The sequence below is a fragment of the Dromiciops gliroides genome, chromosome 2, assembly GCF_019393635.1.
Source record: "Dromiciops gliroides isolate mDroGli1 chromosome 2, mDroGli1.pri, whole genome shotgun sequence".
In the NCBI taxonomy this organism is placed as follows: domain Eukaryota; kingdom Metazoa; phylum Chordata; class Mammalia; order Microbiotheria; family Microbiotheriidae; genus Dromiciops; species Dromiciops gliroides.
The window spans coordinates 448,955,068-448,977,325 of record NC_057862.1 but is presented as its reverse complement, the minus strand read 5'-3'; the positions used below and the strand labels follow the sequence as shown (position 1 = coordinate 448,977,325).

Here is a 22,258-nt window from a genome sequence, read left to right as displayed (position 1 = left end):
TTAAAAAGACACAACACACTCATAAAATATTTAGGAGAACTTTGACCACATGACTTTGGTTTGAAGATTCAAAGGTTCTACACTGGGCCAGTGGTACATGTCTTATTTCAAAAGTTCTGACAGCATAGTACTTTTTAAACAGGTGTATATGTCCATGCTTTGGTAAGTAACCCACTATGGCCATTATCCACTGTGTCACCTAGCTGCCCCATGATGACATCTTTAGGGTTAAATTGAGGGGTGAGGGGAATGCACTGAGGGAGGGGGAAGGGCAGAGGTGAAATCCTACATGAAAGAAACAGGAAAAGGTTTGTCGAGTGGGGGAAGAGATGGGGGAGGAGCAGGGCAGTAAATGAATTTTACAATAATCAGAAAAGGCTCAAAGACCTTAAATTTATCAGAGTTTCCTCAAGGAGGGATTAACACACACACCCAACTGGGTAGAGTAATCTATTTAAACTGGGCTGTAAATGAGCCTAACACTCATCAGAATTGGCTCAAGGAGGGAATAATATACACACTCAATTGGGTGGAGTAATCTCTCTAACCCTGCAGGAAAATAGGAGGGGGAGGGAGTAAAGAGAGAGGGGCAAAAGAAGGAAGGGCAGATTGGGGGAGGGGACAGACAGAAGCAAATCCCTTTTGAAGAGTAATAGGATGAAAGAAGATGGATAATAGAATAAATATCATGGGGAAGAGAATAGGATGGAAGGGAAACAGTTAACAATAGTAATCATGAAAAAGAGAAAAGGGGGGGAATTGTACAAAAAATATAGCAACTCTTTGTGGTGGCTAAGAATTGAGAATCAAGGAAATGTACATCAATTGAGGAATGACAGAGGAAGCTGTGGTATATGATTGTGGTGGAATGGTCTTGTGCTATAGGAAATGACAAACAGGATGATCCCAGAAAAACCTGGAAAGACTCATGAACTGATGTATAGTGAAGTGAGCAGAGCTGGGAGGACATTGTGCATAGTGACAGCACATGTAAGGCACCCTAGGCACATGACTTAAACCTGTTTTTCTCAGTTGGAGAAGGAAATGGAAAACCATTCCAGAATCTTTGTCAAGAAGCACCTCGAGCCCCCACCCCTACCCCACCCCCCACCCCCACCAAATGGGGTCATGAACAGTTGGATATAACTGGAACAACTGAACAATAAAAGTAGTAGAAAAGATATCAGATTTGGTGTTAATGGACCTGGGTTTGAGTCACAAATACTATTTACTTGTGAATATAGGCAAATAACTTCTCTCTTATCCTGTTTCCTCATCTGTAGTATGGGAATATAGCTGTCATTCCCAGTTGATCATCAGTTGTTCTACAAAATGGTTGGATCAACTCATAACTCCAACAGTGTCCAAGTTTCTCCACATTCCTTCTAACGTTTGTCATCATCTTCTTCTGTAATGTTAGTCAATCTGTTGTTGTGATGTGGTACCTAAGAGTTGTTTTAATTTGCATTTCTCTAATCAATAATGATTTAGAGTATTTTATATGACTATAGATAGCTTTTATTTCTTCATCTGAAAACTGCCTGTTTATATCCCTTGACCATCATATTCTTGACCATAGTCAGTTTTCTTGACCTTTGACCATGATCAAGGTCTTTATGAATGAAGCCTTTAAAAAAAAAAAACTTACTATAAAAAAAATTTTGCTTGTTTTCTGCTTTCCTTCCAATCTTGGCTGCATTGGTTTTGTTTGTGCAAAACCTTTTAAATTTAATTTAAATAAAATCAGCCATTTTACATCTTGTAATGCTCTTTATTTCTTTTTTATCATAAATTCTTCCTTTATCCATAGATCTGACAGGTAAAATATTCCATGCTCCCCTAATTTGTTTATGATGTTACCATTTTGACTGTATATACAGTATGTGATGTTAGTCTAAACATAATTTCTACCAAATTGCTTTAAAGTTCTCCCAGGAATTTTTGTCAAATAGTTCTTTTTCCAAAAGATTGGATCTTGGGGTTTTTCAAAGACTAATTTGCTATGGTCATTTACTGCTGTGTGTCAGATACCTAATCTATTCCACTGGTCCATCACTCTGTTTCCTAGCTAGTACCACATTGTTTGGATAATTACAACTTTGTAATACAGTTTGAAATCTGGTACTGCTAGGGCATCTTCCTTCACATTTTTTCATTGATGCCCTTGCTATTTTTGACCTTTTGTTCTTTCCGATGAATTTTGTTGCTATTTTTTCTAGCTCACACTCTTTTTCAAGGAAAACCAGACAAGTTGGTCCTTAATACCAGCAAAGAAACTGTTTCTTCTAGTTCTTCCCTGCTAACTGCAGATCCCTTCCTCATAGGAGAGAGACTGGTGCCTTTGTTGTGGTTAATAGTAGCAGCTACTACCTTACCACTCCCAAAATTTAACTCCTTTTTCTGATGCTTGTAGCAGCACCTTGCCTCCTATGAATTGAAAATATGTCCACTTTGGGGCAGCTAGGTGGTGCAGTAGATAAAGCACCAACCCTGGATTCAGGAGGACCTGAGTTCAAATCCAGCCTCAAACTCTTGACACTAGCTGTGTGACCCTGGGCAAGTCACTTAACCCTCATTGCCCCCCACAAAAAAATAAAATAAAATAAGAAAAAATAAGAAAATATGTCCAGTTTATGTGAAATCAGTGAAGCAAAATAAAAAGCTTAACTCCAGATGCTATGAAATTGTTAAACTAGTTTCTTCCTCCTTTTTCTTTAAAAAATAACTTTTCTGGTTTTATGTAAGACAAGAAACTATTATAGCTCACTTGGCATTGGAGATTAAAATCTACACAGCAAACTAAAAGTTTCCAAACTCAGACAACATGGGGGAAAAGGTGTTTTTACATTATATGAGAATTTCAATCCTTCTAATACAGAACGACCTACTGGAAATTTTTTTTCTGAGTGCTAAACCCAATATTAAGGACTCTTTGGGATTTCTTACTCTTCAATCTTTATAGGTATATTTATTTCCTCCTCAATGGAAAAAATGAAAAGGAAAAAATATTCTCTAATGCTATAAAAGTCAATAAATTGTGTATTAATAAGCTACCTAAAATATGTAGGGGTTGATTAATTTAGTTTTAATTCATTCTCCTCAATTCTCCAAACAGGATGTTATTGGTCTCACAGCAAGACATAAATGGTAATGTCTGTCTACCCTGTTGGGAAGTTGGACTTCTGACTGACTCTCTGTCATGATTTTCACAAAATGGTCTGGAAATCACCCCCAAAACATCCCTTTTTACATAAAATAAATACAAAGAAATACTTTTCACAGTATGTGTTGGCCTGTGGAATTCACCATCTGAGAATGTGAATGTTGAAAGGCACTGCAGCTGGGATTTAAGAAGAAAAGGAAAATTGTCTGATGGACAACAATTTATTTAGTTTACATTTAAAGACCAATGGAGCAAACATAAGCAGTTAAGATCACAGGTTTTTCCTTCATTTTCCCAAATAGCAGTCCAATGTCCTATAACAAAATGCCCAGGGCACACTCAAACAGACTTTCCACCCTCACCCCAACTCAGCTCTGATAGCAACAAGGAAAAGAGGTGCTTTTCAACCTTGCACCATGACTTTGTAACTGTACTCTTGGCCCCAACAATGAGGTAATACCTCAGGTACCCATATTGAGTCATCACATTTGGGATGAAAATATACTAAAATACAACGGGAGGAGACCTTGGGGTAAAAATTATAGGCAGGCAGCTAAATTACATTATCACAATTAACCTGGTCCAACTCAGTAAGGCTTAACCCATGAGTCTGCATTTTATACTATCAACCTATCTCCCACTCTCCCCCACCCCCACAGCCCTCCATCAGCAGCTTCTTTGTAGCCCTAGTTTCTATGGGATACTCAGTCCATTAACAGTAACTTATTTAATAACTTCTTGGTGGCCTAAAAAGAGTTAATGCTCCTTTGTGAGGACCATATTTTGCAATTAGAGAGTAGTAGTGGACAAATTAGTATGGCCTCTGCCTGGTTTTCGATCCAGAAAATAAAGATAGCAATACAAGTTTTCTCGCACAGTTTTTGTGAGGCATAACTAATAATGAGTGTAAAGCACTTTGCAAGATATAAATGGTAAATAATAAAATGCAAAGTCAGATTTTGCTTCGTTTTTTACCATGGCTGTTGGCACCACACAGGATAGTACATTGTGAAATCGAAAAATAAAGTCATGCTGACAATTCCTGGGCTTTTCCAATTCTTCACCTTTCAAAAAAAAAGTATGTTCTTTATCACAACAATACAACAATACATGCATAATTCATAACTTAACCAACTTAAAAGGAAAAGACCCTGCCATCCCTGCCTCCTATTCCAAAAACTCATAAGGAAAATGCTGCTGCAGCAAGTACTGCAGCTTACTGATAAAAAGCTGAGTAAAGCCCATTCAAATACAATATTTATAACTTGAATTTATTTTATTTACTGTAAGGTACGTGAATATAGGAACAGAGGAGCATTAGAGTCCAGGAAGATGGACAATTTAAAACATACCCCACAAATCCTTACATTATTAAAAAACACACAGTTCACCTTAAAACCCAAACCTCAGTTGTGGCTCTCCCCTTTTCCCAACTGAAAAAAAAAAAATCCTGTACTATTATATGGTGTTTACGGTGTTTGATCTTAATTTCTGAACATCAGTGTTCTCCTTTACAATCAAGCAAGCCAGATATTTTATGAACATGGGTCATGTGGAAAATGTTGGAAAGAAAATTGTAAGAACTGCACTAGGGACAATATTATGGTGACATTCTATAACTGCTGTCATCATTTGTGTTGACTTCTTTTTGATCAACTAATGAGCACAGGACAAAGAATTAGATACCATCCCTACCTCCCATGCTTTTAGACTATAAATTAATCAGAGATGGTGAACTTCTGTACCTGTTCAATAACATCAAATATATATATATATATATATATATATATATATATGCAGGGAATAAATAAGCATTTATCAAACACCTACTATGTTTGAGACACTGTTTTAAATTGTCAGGGATACAAAGAAAGTCAGTTAACTTAAACTTTAAAAAAATATCTAAGTATATTATAAAATAGTTGGTTTTCTTTGTAACAGTATGTATTTTATTTTTTACATTCAAAAAAATGATTCTGCAAAGGTCCATAGGCTTTGTTGTTGTTCAGTCTTTTTCAGACTCTTCATGTTCCCATTTTGGAGTTCTCTTGGCAGAGATACTTGAATAGTTTTCCATTTCCTTCTCCAATTTCATTTTACAGATGAAGAAACTGAGGCAAACAGGGTTAAGTGACTTGCCCAGGGTTGCACAGTGAGTAAGTATCTGAAGCCAGATTTAAACTCAAGAAGATAAGTCTTCCTGACTCCAGGCCCACCACTCTACCCATTGTGCCACCTACCTGGCCATAGGCTTTTCCAGACTGCCAAAACAGTCCATGATGTAAAAAAAAAATTAAGAATGCTTGTTTTAGATTCACCTCTCAAGAATGAAGAGAATACAAATGGGAAAATAGAAAAAAGGGAAAATGACAGAACAACATGAGTGATAGACGTCTTTGAATAAAAAAGAAAACTGCTCATAAAACTGGAGTGGCATTGTTGAAACCAGAACCCAGGTTGGATTGGCCAGCTGGTAATCTTTCTATGATTCACATATACCAAAAACACTGAATGTGTCCTATTTGTAAAGGAGAGAATTTTTATCTAGATATGACTTGTTTTATCCTTTTTAACTCATTTCCTGTTTTAGGTCTTGGCCCCTGGTAACTGAATAAATTAAGATTGGCGACCATATGGACCTCCTTCTCATTATCCCATAAATCTGTCATGTTCATTCCTGCTTCTTGACCTTTGTTCATGTTATTTCCTTCACCTGAAAAGCTTTACATTTTCCCCTACATTGATTCAAACCCTACTCATTCTTCCAAAGACCAGCTCAAGTTCTACTTTCCCCAGGACTTTTTGTGTCAGCCTTCAATTTTCCTCTTGAATTGTTCCTATATTTATAGCTATTACCACTGTTTATCACATGATTATAAACTTCCTGCCCCTTGTATTGTTCTCTAGTATTATTTCATGTTTTCCTCAACCCAGATAGATTGTGAAGTCCTTAAAAGCCAAGGCTTGTCTTATACTTCTCCCTATATCCCAAACATAGTATCTAGCACAGGTCTGAGGATGCAGTGGGTGTCCTATGATACCTTAAGATTTGTTGATTGATTTAGTAAGTTATCTACAGGGCAAAATTTTTATTTGGAACTCTGTATTCCTAAAATCTGTAAGTGCTCATTACTTCTATTCAATATCAAGATCTTATCTGTATTCTGTGAGGTTCTTTTTTTGGCCATAGACTCTGATTACTTGCAGTCCCCAACCTCATTACCTTACATTGCTCTGCAATGAACTGCATAAGTCACTTATCAGCCCATAATCCTGTTCTAGCCAAATCATTTTGAATGTGTTTGTTCTATTCCTCTGCAGTTGCTGCCCTCTCCCTATTTCATGTCATCAGCAAACTTGTGCAGTCGTGAAATTATTCTCCATTCATGGTCAATGTATTAAATTTAAATGTTTTCTATAAGCAACATCCCCTGTACCTGCCTTAATTCGAAACAGATTTATTCATCCAGTTTATTATCAGAAACAAATTCAATCAATACACACTGGGATTCAACCCACAGAGGCACCTGATTTATGCATACAAATGCTCATGAAGTGATTTGAGATTCAACTACTGCACCATTCTGCATCCTGTCAAACGTATAGGGCTCCATCCTAGGTGAGAGCAAGCAGTAATGGTGGACCAAAATTTAGTTTTTCATCCAACTCTTAGGTATGCAGTATGCATATCTCATTCACAAAATTGTGGCTGCTTCCTTTAAGCTGCTAATGTCATTGACTTTAGTATTCCACTTGGAAAGAAAGCTTTCACAAGGATCTCAAAGCTGTAAGCTAAACTTCCAGAAAACGGTTTTGCTTCTTCCTACTTCCCATCACCACCACACCTGTACCACTACTTGGTGGGAAAATATCCATCACTATGTAAATTATATCTTTTTGCAGTAGAGCCAGAGTCAAAACTAGAACCCTATATTTGAATTTGGACAAAGAGAGGATACTGAGAGATTCCCTTCATCCTCAACCCAAGGATTTAGGGAAAGAAAGAAAAAACCTTTTGCTCAAACAACATCCTTCAGTGTCAATGAGTGAGTCATCGATGTCTGGTGCTCAATAAGGAGGATAAGGTCGTCACTCTAGTTTCCATCCGACAGAAATTCGATAGAATCTTATCCTCTTTAAATTTCCTGACAAGGAGGGAAGAAAAATGATCACTTGATTTTCATTATATTTCAAGAGGCACCTTTTGCTAGCTTTACTGTTGCTGCTGTTGTTCAAATCTTAAGACTGCTTTCATAAGTTACATCTTTTCCTATGGAAATGAAAGCTTCCTTTTTGCATTTAACCCATGAGAGCACAGATCCTCAAAAGGTAATGTTGTACATTGAGATATGTTCCTTATACATCGTTATTCACTTAATTGTATTTCCTATTGCAAATTTGGAGATAAGCTTAAAAAGTACACACACACACACAAAAGGATATTTTTTTTAAACAGTGGGACCTCTTTAATCACTATTTACCCAAGGGAAATTTCTACAAAGGTAGAGAAAACTTGCATGAGTAAGTGCAAATGGGTAGAATCCATGGGATATTTATGCTCTTCAGGTATGGTCTATGACCCTCGAAGTTTTCTGAAAAGGACTCTGCAAGAGAACATCATCCTCTTTTCTGATGTTACTTCTCTGAGTTCCTGTCTGAAATGATGGCCCCATTTTCCATAATAATTATAATTGTATCCCTTCAATGGTAAAATGTTATTTTATGAAGTGCATATTATCACTATATTTTTTCTCATAAGTCATCTCATCAGCTCTCATGGATTAAACTATCTATTGTCTCTGTGCAATTGGCTCCCAAATCTATGTATCCAATTTTGATCTCTCTCCTGAGTTCCAATCCTGTATCTCCACATCCCTGTTTGATATTTATATATTTGGATGTCCAATAGGCATTTCCAACTCATCTGTCAGAACTAATCGACTTTCCCTCTAAAACTCTCTGTTCTCTTACTTTCTCTATGTCAAAGGTCTAACTATTCTTCCAACTACCCAAGTTTGCAACCTAAGAGTCATCATCTATTATTCAATTTCATTGACCTCCCATAGCCAGTTAGAAGTGGTTTTTTTTTTAATTCTACCACCTCAACATTCCTTGCATCCATTCTCTTTTCTCTACTCATAATACAAATACCCTAGTCCAGGATTTCATTAACTTTCATCTGCACTGTTACATATCCTCCTCATTGGGATCCCTTCATCTAGTCTCTCTCCTTCCTAATTCATCCTCCAGCTGCCAAATCAGCATTGCTAAAGCACAGGTTTTACTGTATCATTCCTTGGCTTGATAAGTTTCAGTGATTCACTATTGCCTTTAGATTAATATACAAACTCTTATTTGGCATTTATCTATCTCCAACCTATCTTTCTAGGCTAATTATACATGCTCACTCACATAGGCAGCTGGGTAGTACAGTGGATAGAGTATAGTCAGGAAGACTCATCTTCTTGAGATCAAATCCTGCCACAGACACTTGCTGACTGTATGACCCTGGTAAAGTCAATTGACCATGTTTGCCTCAGTTTCCTCATCTGTGAAGTGAGTAGAAGTGGCAAACCATTCCAGTATCTCTGCCGAGAAAACCCCAAATGGGGGCATCATGAAGAATCATACATAACTGAAACAACTGAATAACAACATTCTCATGCACTCTCCAGCCAAATTGGTCTCTCTCCTCTGCCCCAGGCACAATAATTCATATCCTCCCTCCAAACCTTTGCACAGATAATTCCTCATTCCTAGAATGCTCTCCTTTCTCTTATCTACCTCTTGGAACCCATATTTCACTTCAAAACTCAGTTGAAGGGGGCAGCTAGGTAGCACAGTGGATAAAGCACTGGCCCTGAATTCAGAAGGACCTGAGTTCAAATGTGGCTTCGGACACTTGACACTTACTAGCTATGTGACCCTGAGCAAGTAATTTAACCCTCATTGCCCCGAAAAAAAATAGATAACCAAAACTCAGTTAATCGCCACCTTTAGGAGATCTTTCCAGATTTTCTCAGTTGTTAGTATCTCATTCAACAGTTTATTTCTTTATATATTTATATATATATATATATATATATATATATATATATATATATATTTACTTTCTGTGAACATGTTGTATCCACCCTTCTCCCCAAATAAAATGCTAGTTCCTTGAAGACAGGAACTGTCTCACTTTGGCAGTTGAATTCCCCTGGCTTTAGTATAATGTATGAAAGCTAGGCAGGCAGGTGGTACGGTGGATAAAAGTCCAGGCCTGAAGCCAGGAAGACCTAAGTTCAAATCTGGCCTCAGACCTGTCCTATTTGTGTGTCCTTAGGCAAGTTACTTACCCCTGTTTGTCTCAGTTTCCTCATCTGTAAAATGAGCTACAGAAAGAAATAGCAAACCACTCCAGTGTCTTTGCCAAGACAATCGCAAATGGGATGGGGTTACGGAGAATTGGACACAAATGAACAGATTCTTGATAATTGTTGACTCATTGATTTATACATAATTTTTATAAGAATTATTTTTAAATTGAACATGAGAAAGTTTATGAAACATCAATGACAGTTAAAGGAAGGAGAAAGATTTTATCCCCTTTTAAAAGAAATTGGTCTCAGATTCCTCCCCTCACCCAGAGACCTTTTCCATATTTAAAAAAACAGAATTTATATCTAGTATTAGCTTTCCTCTCTTTGGCTATAATCAAGATATAGTTACACATATGTGTATGAGTACTTATTTGAGGCATTTTTTAAAACATAATCTTCAATTATTATTAGTGAAATCACTGAAAACTTATTTCCCCTAAGAATAAGTCCTATAATTTATGAAGACCTTCTGAAGTTTAAGATGTTAGATACGTAAGCATACATGTTTGTACAAATGCATATATTCTGTGTAGGGATATGTTCTATAAATGTACATGTTCTTCTATAAACCACATACTCTTCTATAGGAAAAAAGCCTTTAAATTAATTGTCAAGTAACTACCAGAATTCTAGCAATATTCATTTTCCTTAAAGATCTTAATATTTTAATTGAATAAATGGAAAAGGAAGAAAAAAATTTAATACAACAGAAAGAAAAGTCTTTGGCAAAATTATCTGGAAAGACAGGAAAAAAAACCTCAACAGAATGTTTTCATTCTGTTGTTTTTGTAGCAAATAATATAGTATTTTCAGATAGAATAAGAATTTATGTGTGTTACAGAAACCAAAGAAGATATGCTTAATTAGATACCTTTTTTAATATCCAAAGATATTTCTGGTACTCTTGACTCATTCTCAGTAAAGCATGTACATTGTGTTGTTTCTGAGTGGTGGGATGGGTTGCACTGATCCCTCCACACTCTCAAATATTTTCAAGTGACTATATTTGCAAGAAGGCTGGAAGGTGGGGCAGCTAGATGGTACAGTGGATAAAGCACTGGCCCTGGATTCAGGAGGACCTGAGTTCAAATCCAACCTCAAACACTTGACACTTCCTAGCTGTGTGACCCTGGGCAAGTCACTTAACCCTCATTGCCCCACAAAGCACAAAACAAAAAGCAAACAAGAAGGATGGAAGGTCTAGAAATGTAGGGGGGGGGGGAGTAGATTAAAGTTAAGTGGCTCATACAGTGATCCAGTGAGTTAACTAAACCTAATAAATGATATGGAGAGAGAAAGAAAGAGGTCCTAATGGAGAAAATTACAGGGAAGCATTTTTAGGTCCTGAGGCCTGGAAATTTAAAATTTAAGATTTGAAAGCTATCCAAGCAGGTGTCCATGGCATCTGGGACTGGTTCCTTCAGACCTTGAGCCTCCCTGGGGCATTTCAATAGCAAAAACATATTGGATAAAACATTTTATTTTTGATATACATGTTTACATGTTCATCCATATTATACTAAAAACATGAATTTTTATGTTCATACTACATGCTTTTCATCCTCTTGTAAAAAAAATACTTATATTACAACATTAAAACTTGAAACGAAAAAATGTTACCATTCTTAAAGTGTAAAGAGGAAAAGCAATACTCAATCTTGTAATGAAATATCAATAATGTTACAAACTCACTAACTGGGTGACCCTTGGCACCTCATTTAACTTCTCTTAGCTTCAGTTTTCTCATCTATAAAATGGGGGTAGTAATATTGTATTATTTACCTCATAGTGTGATTATAAGGAAAGTATTTTGTAAAACTTAAAGCATTTCTTAAAACATAAGCTTCAATTATTATTAGTGAAACCACTAAAAGCATATTCCCCCTAAAAGTCCTTTAACTTATGAAGACCTTCTGAAGTTTAAGATGTTACATAAACTGTGATACTTAGAGCATTTTTAAAATGCACTTATAAAAACCGAAGTTTCTCTGAATATTGACTGATCCCACAGTGCCCTCTGCTGGAAGCTTCAATAACTGACTGCAAATTCCACAATGCATTGTAGTAATGTCCATTCTCCAGCAAAGTAACCGAACTTTCTTCTTCAGTCAAAAATATTTCCAAATCTAAGAGAGAAAAAAAAATTAAGCATTTTTTTGTGTTTTAATAAACACACTGTCATGTTTTAGGGGGGAAATTATTCTTTAAATGAAAGAGAAAGCAACCGTTCAGACAGACCTTATTTCTATATTTACTAGAAATTCATTTTGCTTTTTAGGCCTTGGAAGTACACTGATGTTCAATACAGCTCATCATTTAAAGTATACAAAATGTTTGCATCTTTGAGTACAACTGGAGAATAGCATAGTCACACTATAATGTTATGAGGCCTGGTCTTATGTCTTATACAAACACTAGCTGTGTGACCTCAGTAAAGCCATTTTATATCTCTGGGCCTCAGTTTCGTTATCTATAAAAGAAGGTTGGACTAGATCATCTTTGAGGTTCATTTACTTCTATAATCCTATGTGAGCTTAGGACAAATGAAAAATGCAAGCTTAATGGATAGGTAGAGCAAGCCTTAACTGTTGGGTGAATATTATTGAGACAAATTGAATAGATCAGAAAGAACCAGGGACAAATAATGGATTATTTCCAAGGCCTGAAGTCCTAGAGTCCTCCAGAAAGATGAAGGAACTGATGTGTTAGCACAATGTAAAGTGGCCTAATGCTAAGGAGAATGTTTAGGGGGCATATCAGGAAGGACCTGAATGGGGTCAGGATAAACGTGGAGCACAAGCCTGTTTGCAATCTGCAACCAAATGAGATGTCCTGGGGACCCACATCCAAAGATAAGTAAGACTGGGAAACAGGGAGTAGGAGAAAGTAGGATAGCCAAAATGTTCTAAGGAGGGTTTTTTCTGGAAAAAGAACTAAAGATTCCAGCAGACCGGCAATGGTGTCAACTAAAATCTATCTAGTTGAAGTATCATCCTTAAGTATGCACCAGGGCTGAGGGGATGAGGAAAAAAATGGGAAGTAGATGCTTTTCCAACCAAGGCAAGCTTTGTCTACACATTAAAGTTGGGCTCAGATAATAGGAATCTGTTAAACTCTTTAATCTCTGAGTATTTGCACCCTTTGTCTTAATTTCCTGAAAAAATTCCTACTTTGTCTTGGTGGGGATGTAGACACAATATAGCATAATGGAGGGCAGCTAGGTGGTGCAGTAGATAGAGCACCGGCCCTGGATTCAGGAGGACCTGAGTTCAAATCTGACCTCAGACTTAACTAGCTGTGTGACCCTGGGCAAATCACTTAACCCCAATTGCCTTAAAAATTAAAATTTTAAAAATTAAAAAAAATATATAGCATAATGGAAAACATTCGATTTGGAGTCCTAAAATTTGGGATTGAATCCTAGTGCTTCTATTAAGTCAACCTTTTTTTAATGTAATAAAGATTTTTATTTATACTTTGGGGTTCCAATTTTTAATCCCTTCTTCCCTCCCTCCCCTACCCTCTCCCTGAGAGGGGAAGCAATCAGATATGGGTTATACATTATGACTATGTAAAACATTACCATATTTATCATTTTGTACAAGAAAACTTGATTAAAAGAAAGAAAATGAAAAATAGCATGTTTCAGTCTCTTCCATCAATATCAGTTCTTTCTTTGGAAGTGAATAGTACATTTCATCAATAGTCCTTTGGGATTGTCTTGAATCATTGTATTGTTGTGAATAGTCAAGTCATACACTGTTCTTCATCAAACAATGTCTCTGTGCACAATGTTCTCTTGGTTCTGCTCACTTCACTACATATCAGTTCATACATGTCTTTCCGGGCCTTTCTGAAGTCATCCTGCTTGTCATTTCTTATAGCACAATAATATTCCATCACCATCATATACCACAATTTGTTTAGCCATTCCCCAATTGATGGGCATTCCTTTGATTTCCAATTCTTCTTAGTCCATCTTAAGTAATTAATTTAGCATCTTAGAACCTCATCTACAAAACAAGGGGTTTGGACTAGATTTTAAAGCTCTTTCCATCTTGAAATCCTAGGAAACAGTTACCTTTCATTAAGCAGAGGCTAATTTCTTTTAAGGTTAACTGGTTTTCTACTTTGGCCTTTGAGACTATAAGCTACAGGACAGGACAAGAGAGAGGAGAGCAAGTTGGAAATGTGTATAAATGAGGTTGATCATTTATGTTAGGCCTCCTGCAAAGGGAGGGTGACCTTGCATGAGCAACTGTGGAGAAGAAGAGGAAAGGTGGAGAAAGAAGGCCACAGCCTTCTGTGAGAATGACAATTCCACTTACCTCATAATAAACATCTACGGCTCCAGGCATTATAACACACAGAAGCACCAGGGACTCCAGGCACTGCCATACTTTTACTTCATTCTTGAAGATATGCCAGCACATTTTCTCTTCCATAAGATAAAGTTGATTGGTGTACCTAGGGCCAAGACAGAAAGGATACTTACAACCCCAGTTTGTTGCCAGGGTTATTTCTCTCAGCTCTCTTGGTTAGTAGGGAAGCAAGAACAGGTTTGAGAAGGAGTATTAATAAGGGTAGCAATCAATCTATGTGTAAATAAATCTGTGTCAAGCTGAACTGAGTAAGGAGCCTCTAACTGCACCTTACCTAATTTGTATAGTTTATTTCCTAAGATTATCTTGAAGTATTTGTCTACTTTAAATGGCTGAGTGGGCATGTTCTTCTGGAAGGGAATGGAAAGGAGAGGAATACTGTAGGAGAAATGAAGGGGAAAGTCTACCTTTCCAGAAAGCTAGCTTTTGGAGGATAAAATACCTGGATCCCCTGACATCAGCAAAACTAGCTGAGGAATCTTATGTTTTATGGGCTACCATTTATATAACAAATAGTTTGTATGTATATTCAATACACTATGTTTGGTATACTGGGAGACATTTTGTTACAAGAACATACCTGAATTACCTACTGACATTCTGCCAAAACATGACAGGTCCCTAGATCTGTTCTAGAAAGAAGGGGTTTGATTTTGATTTTACAATGAGCTGGCCTCAGAAGCAAGCCTACTTTGGCTAAATCTTGCCTCTGCTGCATACTATCTATCAGACCCTGGACAAGTCACTTAAACTCTCACACTATAAATTGTAGATCACAACCTCAATTGGTTGATGGAGTTTCTTCATATTAGAGTCTCCCAAATCAATAGGATCACAGGCCTAGTCCCTAGCCTATAAGTCCATATTTTAGGGGCTCATCTCACAGAATCATATATATGTTTCTACTGGATAGGCCAGTTTTTATCAGTGTCACAAAAACCCATGCACAAAAAGTGAGCAAGATTCAGAGTTTTATTAGTTGTTAGTAAGTAGCAGAATGTCAGCTGGCCAGGATGTCATGCCAGAAACAGACTCGATCATAGATGCTCTTGGAGCAATTAGAGCAATAATGTTATTTTACACTACTACAGCTTCCATTAACTAGTGTCCCTAAGGAAATAAAGTAATTGTTTATTACACCCCTCCCCCAAGCCACATAGGATGACCATGGAAACAGCATCATGAAATATTTAGGTCAACACACTAAGGATCCAATACCCACAAATACAAGGGGCTCTGAGAGAATATATATCATTTATGTGCATCTATATGCCTGAGAAGTTGGACTAAATAATACCTGATTTCTGGGGCAGCTAGGTGGCGCAGTGGATAAAGCACTGACCCTGGATTCAGGAGGACCTGAGTTCAAATTTGACCTCAGACACTTCACACTTACTAGCTGTGTGACCCTGGGTAAGTCACTTAACCCTCATTGCCCTGAAAAAAAATTAATAATAATAATAATGCCTGATTTCTCTTCCAACTCTGAAAGTCTACAGCTAAACAGAACACAAGATGATCTACTACAATCAACATGCTTCTGATACCCTTATGCATAGCCAAATTATCCTTAATTTGACATTTGAAGCAAATTAAGGGAGAAGTATCACAGTGGGTGAAACCCTCATCTAGGAGGTCAAGTTGTTAGTAATGTAAAGGCTGAGGTTCAAAATAAGATATCCTGACTGCATCTGTGATATTCTTTCCACTCTTGCCTCTAAATATCTGGGTCACCTTGGGCAAGCCTCAACCATTTTCAGTCTCAATTTCCTCATCTGTAAATAGTTCTATCTACTTTAGCAATAGTTGTCTTTGTAGTTTTTCCACTTTTTCATTGGGACCACCTTGGATTGAACTTTTAAAATTTCCTAAAGTAAACAACTGGCATTCAAAACTGTTAGAGTGAGACTTGAGACTTTATATATATATTGCCCTTTTCAGTGGAGTAGAGGAACTGAACGATGATGATTTGATTTGGAGCGTCCATAAGTTGTTCTCAACTTCATCTGATACATGCAGAATGCCTGGATGCTCTGCTTACGCTTCAGGCGGCGTGCTATTTCTGCTGGTGTTTCCCCATGTAAGTCCTTCTCATTTAAAAGTGCCCCATAATCAAGAAGTAGATTTATACAGTCGACGTGTCCCATGGCTGCAGCAACATGAAGAGCAGTTCTACCCACTGGTGTTTTGGCCAGACAACTTGCACCTGCAAAAATAAAGAGGCCATACTGGGGGGAGGGGTGTTTTTTTCTTCTTTTTGTTTTTTATCCAGCTTGCAGAATAGCACATTCAGTGATACATTCTGGAGTAGTACTCAAATTCTTTTAAGACAGCAAAACTACAACACAAATGAATATGTTGTTGTTGTTATTGTTTGTCCTTCATTCTTGAAGAGGACCATGACTTCCAGAGGTGATGGCATCACTTGCAGTGAATTGGATTTAAGTGAGATAGGGTTGTGGAAAGTCACCAGCCTCACTTTCTCCTCCAGAACCATCTTGGTCCAGTGGCAAGAGATATATATCAGGACTACTGGAGATAGCCCCACATATTTAAGGCAATTGGGGTCAAGTCCAGGGTCACAAAAGCTAGTTAGTTACTGAGATCAAATTTGAAGTCAGGTCCTCCTAACTTTGGGGCCAGTGCTCTATCCATTATGCCACCTAGCTGCCCCACTGATTAATATATTTCTTAATAAAATGGTGAATTCCTTATAGACAGGGGCCAACACATAGAAGTCATAGACCTGCTGCTTTATATTCTCACTTCCAATGGGATGGACATATAATAAGGGTTTAATGAGTAACAAGGAGGTAGCTAAGTGACTCAGTGGATACAGCATTGGGCTTGAAGTCAGGAAGACCTGAGTTCAAATTCAGCCTCAGAACTTAATAGCTGTGTGAGGCTGGGCAAATCACTTAACCTCTGTTTGCCTTAATATATTGGAGAAGGCAAACCATGCCAGTATCTTTGCCAAGAAAACCCCATGGACAGTACGATCCATAGGGTCACAAAGAGTCAAACAAGACTGAACTGAACAACAAAGTTCCAATTACACAGAATTCTATTCAATTTAAGTCTTCTCTATATAAGGTACTATACTAGATGCTGAGATGAATATGGGGAAGGTGACAGGGAGAATGGGGTAGTCAGTAAATGTTAGATTAAATGCTTTAAAACTTAATGCTCACAATAAAGCAGGCACACATTTGCATTCAGTTTTGTTCAGTAATTGGGTTAAAAGTTCTATATAGATTCTTATAATTCTGGTGTCAACCAGTAATCTTTCTCAGCAAAAAAAAAAAAAAGAAAAAGAAAATAATAATTTGTTAGCCAGAATATTTTCCATGAGTTTGTCAGTTTCACAGTGAAGGAACTGTGAAAATTCCACTTAAGTAAGATATGACCAAAATTTCAAATGTATCAAAATCTTCTGGGTTATGAAAAATACCTTTTTTATCTTAAAATGTAAAAAGTCTAGAATGGTAATGTGTACAAAAGGGTTTGATGTTGTGGGAGTCTACAAAGTTATAAGTAGATGGAAAACAGGATCATCCTCTGCTCACAGGTTCACAGAATTTAGAAGTAGGAGGTATCTTTGAAATCATCAAGTTTAAACTCTCAATTTACAAATGAGAAAATTGGAGCCAAGAATGGGAAGTGGTTTGCTGAAAATCACTCATAGGATTGAAACCCTGGTCCTTATTCCAAATCTCTTTTATCCCCTGCCCATCACACTCATTTTTATTAATTATAACTCTTACCTATATGGCACTTTAGATTTAACAAAGTGCTTTTTTCCTCATTATCCCCCAACACAGGTAGTACGAGCATTATTAGCCCCATTTTACAGATGGCAAAATAGGAACTCAGAGTGTAATTTGTCCAGGATTGAGAAGTTATTGTCAGAGGCAGGGATCCAATTAAGGTCTTCTGAAGCCAAGATCCTGAGGCAGTTATGTGGCACAGTTGATAGAATACTGGGACTGGAGTAAGGAAGATTCATTCAAATTGTACCTCGTTTACTAGCTGTGACCCAGGACAAATCACTTAATCCTGTTTGCCTCAGTTTCCTCATCTGTAAAATGAGGTGGAGAAGGAAATGACAAACCATTCCAATGTCTTTGCCAAGAAGAGTTACTGTGAGGATGAAAGGAGATACCTGAAAAGTGCTTAGCACAGTGCATGACAAATAGTAGACACTTAATGTTTATTTCCCCTCCTCAAAAGTCTTATGCATACAATAAGAATTAAACAAGGTAAATTATAAACTATGAGGTATTGATATTACCATTTTCTAGGAGAAAACGTACAACTTCAAAATGGCCTCTATGTGTTGCGATATACAAAGCCACAAAAGCTCTGTCAGCTATCCATTCTTTATATTTCTCTGTTCTTAAACGTATAGAATGTGGAGTTCTGTATAGAGAGTCTTCAGTAACACCTAGACAAGACAGCTGGCAAGAAAAATGGAATTACCATGTAATAAGTAAGTTATACAAAAACCTAAGAATACTCAATAAATAGTTCAGATATAATTTATTAGGGGAGATGTTCAATCATCTCTCCAGTAGTTTCAGAAGAAAACAAGACTCATAATGGAGATAAATATGTATAATGCCCATTTTTAAATGAAAGCTTGGAAAATACTCAAAAAGGATAAGTGGCACTAAAAATGATAATAATACAGTAGCTATTATTTAAATAGCATCTACTATGTGCCAGGTGCTTTACAAATATTATCTCGTTTGATCCTTACAACATGTCTAGCAGGTAGGTGCTATTATTATCCTCATTTTACTGTTGAGGAAACTTAAGAAACATAAGAGGCAAAAAGTGGTTAAATGACTTGCCCAAGATCACACAGCTAGTGTCTGAGGCTGGATTTTAACTCAGGTTTTCCTGATGCTAGGCCCAGTTCTTTATCCCCTCTGTCACCTAGTTGACTCAATTTGTATAATACTATGTAAATTGTTAGGAAATACTGATCTGTTTTGAGAAAGATTGTAGAAAACTTGTTGGGTAATCAAGAGAAAACTGTTCAAATTAAGAGATTGAACAGAAATACTATTAAGCACTTAAGAAGCAAGGAAAACTAATTCTTCTGTATTTAATCTTTATGTAAACATTTAAGGGGAAAACCTTCTGAATATACTTCTCTAAGATTTATATTTGCTTCATAAGGAATAATATTCATTTAAAGAAGCATGAAAACACCTTACTAATGTCCCCTTCCACAGCAGCCAAAACAAGTTCTTGCCATCCATCCTGATGCCAAATATACATTGAAATAATTCCACCAGGAACAATATCATGGAACCCTAATGTGGAATCATCCATCAAAATTCCTACAGGAAATTCCCCCACAAAAGAATAAGGTATTAGACATAAATTATCATACGGGGCTACTGAAAGAGATTATCTGATATTTGTTCTTAAAAAAAAAAACCTTGTTTTGAATTTTGTAAACAAAACTTATTTTATGAATATGTACAAATCAGCTTTATTGTAGTTACAGCCTTTTAAAAATGTAATTTGGCTCATAAATCAATAACAAAAGATAGTTGACAATTTTAAAATAAAAATCTTCAACCATACTATGAAAAGATGCAGGAGTTAGTAAAATTAACATATGAAGTGATTCCTTTGAAAGTAAATTTAAAGGTATGTTAGAATAAAATTTGCTTATAAAATTGTATTGTTATACATTATAGTATACATAATATAAACTTATAAACTTGATTCATGTTATTTATTAGCTACTAATGCGATAACAATGCCATATCTTTCAAAAATGTTAGCATATTAATGGAATGCTCACACAGTCCAACCCAAATATAATAATATGTGAGTGACTAATTTAGGCATTTGCCAGAGTTTAAATATGTAAATGGACATTAGATTATATGTGTAGATGTTAGAACAGCTTTTCTTTATTATATAGTTTGGACTTTAGCAGCATTTGGGGAAGGCTTCTATGAACTAATAACTTGAACTGTTGCTTTCTATGTAAGAGTAACTTTTATTAAATGCTCTCAACTATGTCCCTGTGTTCTTGTTTTTAGTATTAAACTACTTTTTCATAAGGAGCACAAAAGTAAACATTAATCCAATACAGATACAATTATCATAAATTCCAAATGAGAAGAATGAGATTCAGGGCAATATTGTACAAATGAAAACTATATCTACAGAATATGTTGCCAGAACCTTGGACTGATGTACCTAAACAGGGAATTGGCAGACTCATTAATTAGGGTCCTGTTTATAGTGTCAAATCATGAAACTGAATGAAGATCCTATGGCTTCACAACTCTAAAAATATATATATATTAAAGCTGCTTAATGTTCCCCTAAAGGGGGAAAAGGTACAAATAACAACTGCTAACATTTTTTAAACCATCTTTAAAATATTTTGATACTTTACTATGTTTACAAAGAATTTTCCACACAACAATCCTGTGAAATAAGTCGTTCAAGCATTATTATGCCTTTCTTTTCTTTTATAGCTGAGAAGACTGAGAATCAAAGAGGTTAAGTGCCTTGTCCATAACAACATAGTCAAAATTAGTAAGTGGCTGAGCCTAGATTCAAACCTGGGCCTTCCGTTTTCAAAGTCTGGTACTTTTATCACTAAGCCATTTTGTCTCCATATTAGAATTATCAACATCCTTCAAAGGATCCAAGAGTATTACTTCCCTACCCACCCTACCACCCAACCAAGCAAGGTCCTTGAGGGCAGAAATTTTCCTTTGATGTTGATGTATCCCCTGCACTTAAATGTTTGTTGCATTGACTACTTCAAGTGTAAATGCTTCCTCCCTGCCATAGTTTTTTGAGTTTTATAAACATGTGACTGCTTAGATTACAGCTATACATTCCAAGCTGGTGCAGTGCTAGAAACTTTTCCACCTAGGTAGGACCTGTAGGGACTTCTACCAAAGTTCTTGAGCTCCTAGGATCACCTCCACACCAAGATGAGGAATCAGAATACCACCTTAATGGAAAATAAGTTACAAAGCAAAAAAAAAAAAAAAAAAAAAGTAAATCAAAATAGATTCCAGTGGTTTTCAAATATAAAACTAAAATTTCTCCTATAGGGTGTCTTAAAAACTTTTCAATTTAGTTCAGTGGCTAAAAGAGGAAAAGGTCTGCATCAAAATAAAAATAATAAAAATGAAGTAACATTTGGCAAGACCACTTTGCAGCTCATCCATTATGTTCCCATCCCTGCAAAAATCAGCTCTTCACATTTCCTTGGCCTAGTTTAGAGCCCAAAGACTTTTTTTTTTTTAAACTTTCATACTTCCAGTTTCAATGACAGTGGAGAGAAGAAGATGGATCATGCCCCCAGATTTCTAGAATTCTGGCAACAGCAAAAGGAGAAAATCATGGGCCCCCCAAATTTATTTGAGGCACTTAGGTTGAAGGAAGCCTGATCATGCTATTTGGTATCCTGAACTTAAAACAGGGTTGTGAGATCTGATCAGGCATTTGAGGTGCTGAACCCCAAAAGGGGGATCTGGGGTCTAGACTCTAAACAGGAGAAGAGTGGGGATGGGGTCCCATAGGCTAGGAAGAGTGACGGTGGGATCTGGGGCTCAGGGTCCAGCAAAGCACCGAGACTGGGGTTTGGAGGTCCTGGCCTCGGGCGAGGGGAGGAGGCTCTGGGGTCCTGGTCCTAAGCAGAAGAGGACAGCTGGGAACGCTGGCAGGGGAGATACGGGGCGCAAGCCCAGAAGGGTCGGGTCCTGGGCGGGCCGCACGCGAGGCGCCACCTTGGTCCAGGTACAAGAGGCGCTGGAAGTGCAAGGGAATCCCGGCCATCAGATCTAACGCCTCCTTCAGCTCCCGCACGGTGGTGTCGCCGTAGCAGCTGGACAACCGGTATATCTCTCCAGTCTCCTCCAGCCGCACGCGCAGATAGAACGGCTTACTGAGGAAATTGGGCGACCTGCTGTGGGAAGACCTTATCGGCCTCCAGGACGAGTGCCGCAGCCCGAGGCGTCGAGGGGGCGTTGGAGAGAACGGCATGGTCAGCGACCTCTGAGCCAGCATCCCAGCGCTCAAGCGCAGCCGCAGCTATCGCCCGCCGCGGCAGCCCCACCCCCACCCCGACCCCCGACCCCCGGACCCTCGACCCCGACCCCAACCCCCACCCCCACCCCGAGCCTGGGCCTCAGCCTCAGCCTACACTGGGGCCCGCCGCGCCTGCGCAGGACCAAATACTGCAGGCACCGCCCGCGTTGCTACCAGTAACAGGAGCCGGCTCCCTTTTGGGGCCTTGTGAGTTGAACACTGGGGCACACGTCTGCGGAGGCGGGGGGAGGGGGGGGGCGGCAGACGGG

At 37.7% G+C, this 22,258-nt stretch overlaps 1 protein-coding gene across 1 annotated transcript; it reads right to left on the bottom strand.

Moving 5' to 3' along the window:
• Positions 1-15,847: 15,847 nt before the first annotated feature.
• Positions 15,848-21,968, bottom strand: ANKRD60 (ankyrin repeat domain 60). The gene is made up of 4 exons (XM_043980823.1): positions 21,689-21,968; positions 19,128-19,258; positions 18,202-18,367; positions 15,848-16,116 (listed from the first exon to the last, which is right to left on the bottom strand). Exons 1-4 carry the CDS (start codon positions 21,966-21,968, stop codon positions 15,848-15,850), a joined length of 846 nt encoding a protein of 281 aa, XP_043836758.1.
• Positions 21,969-22,258: the final 290 nt, after the last annotated feature.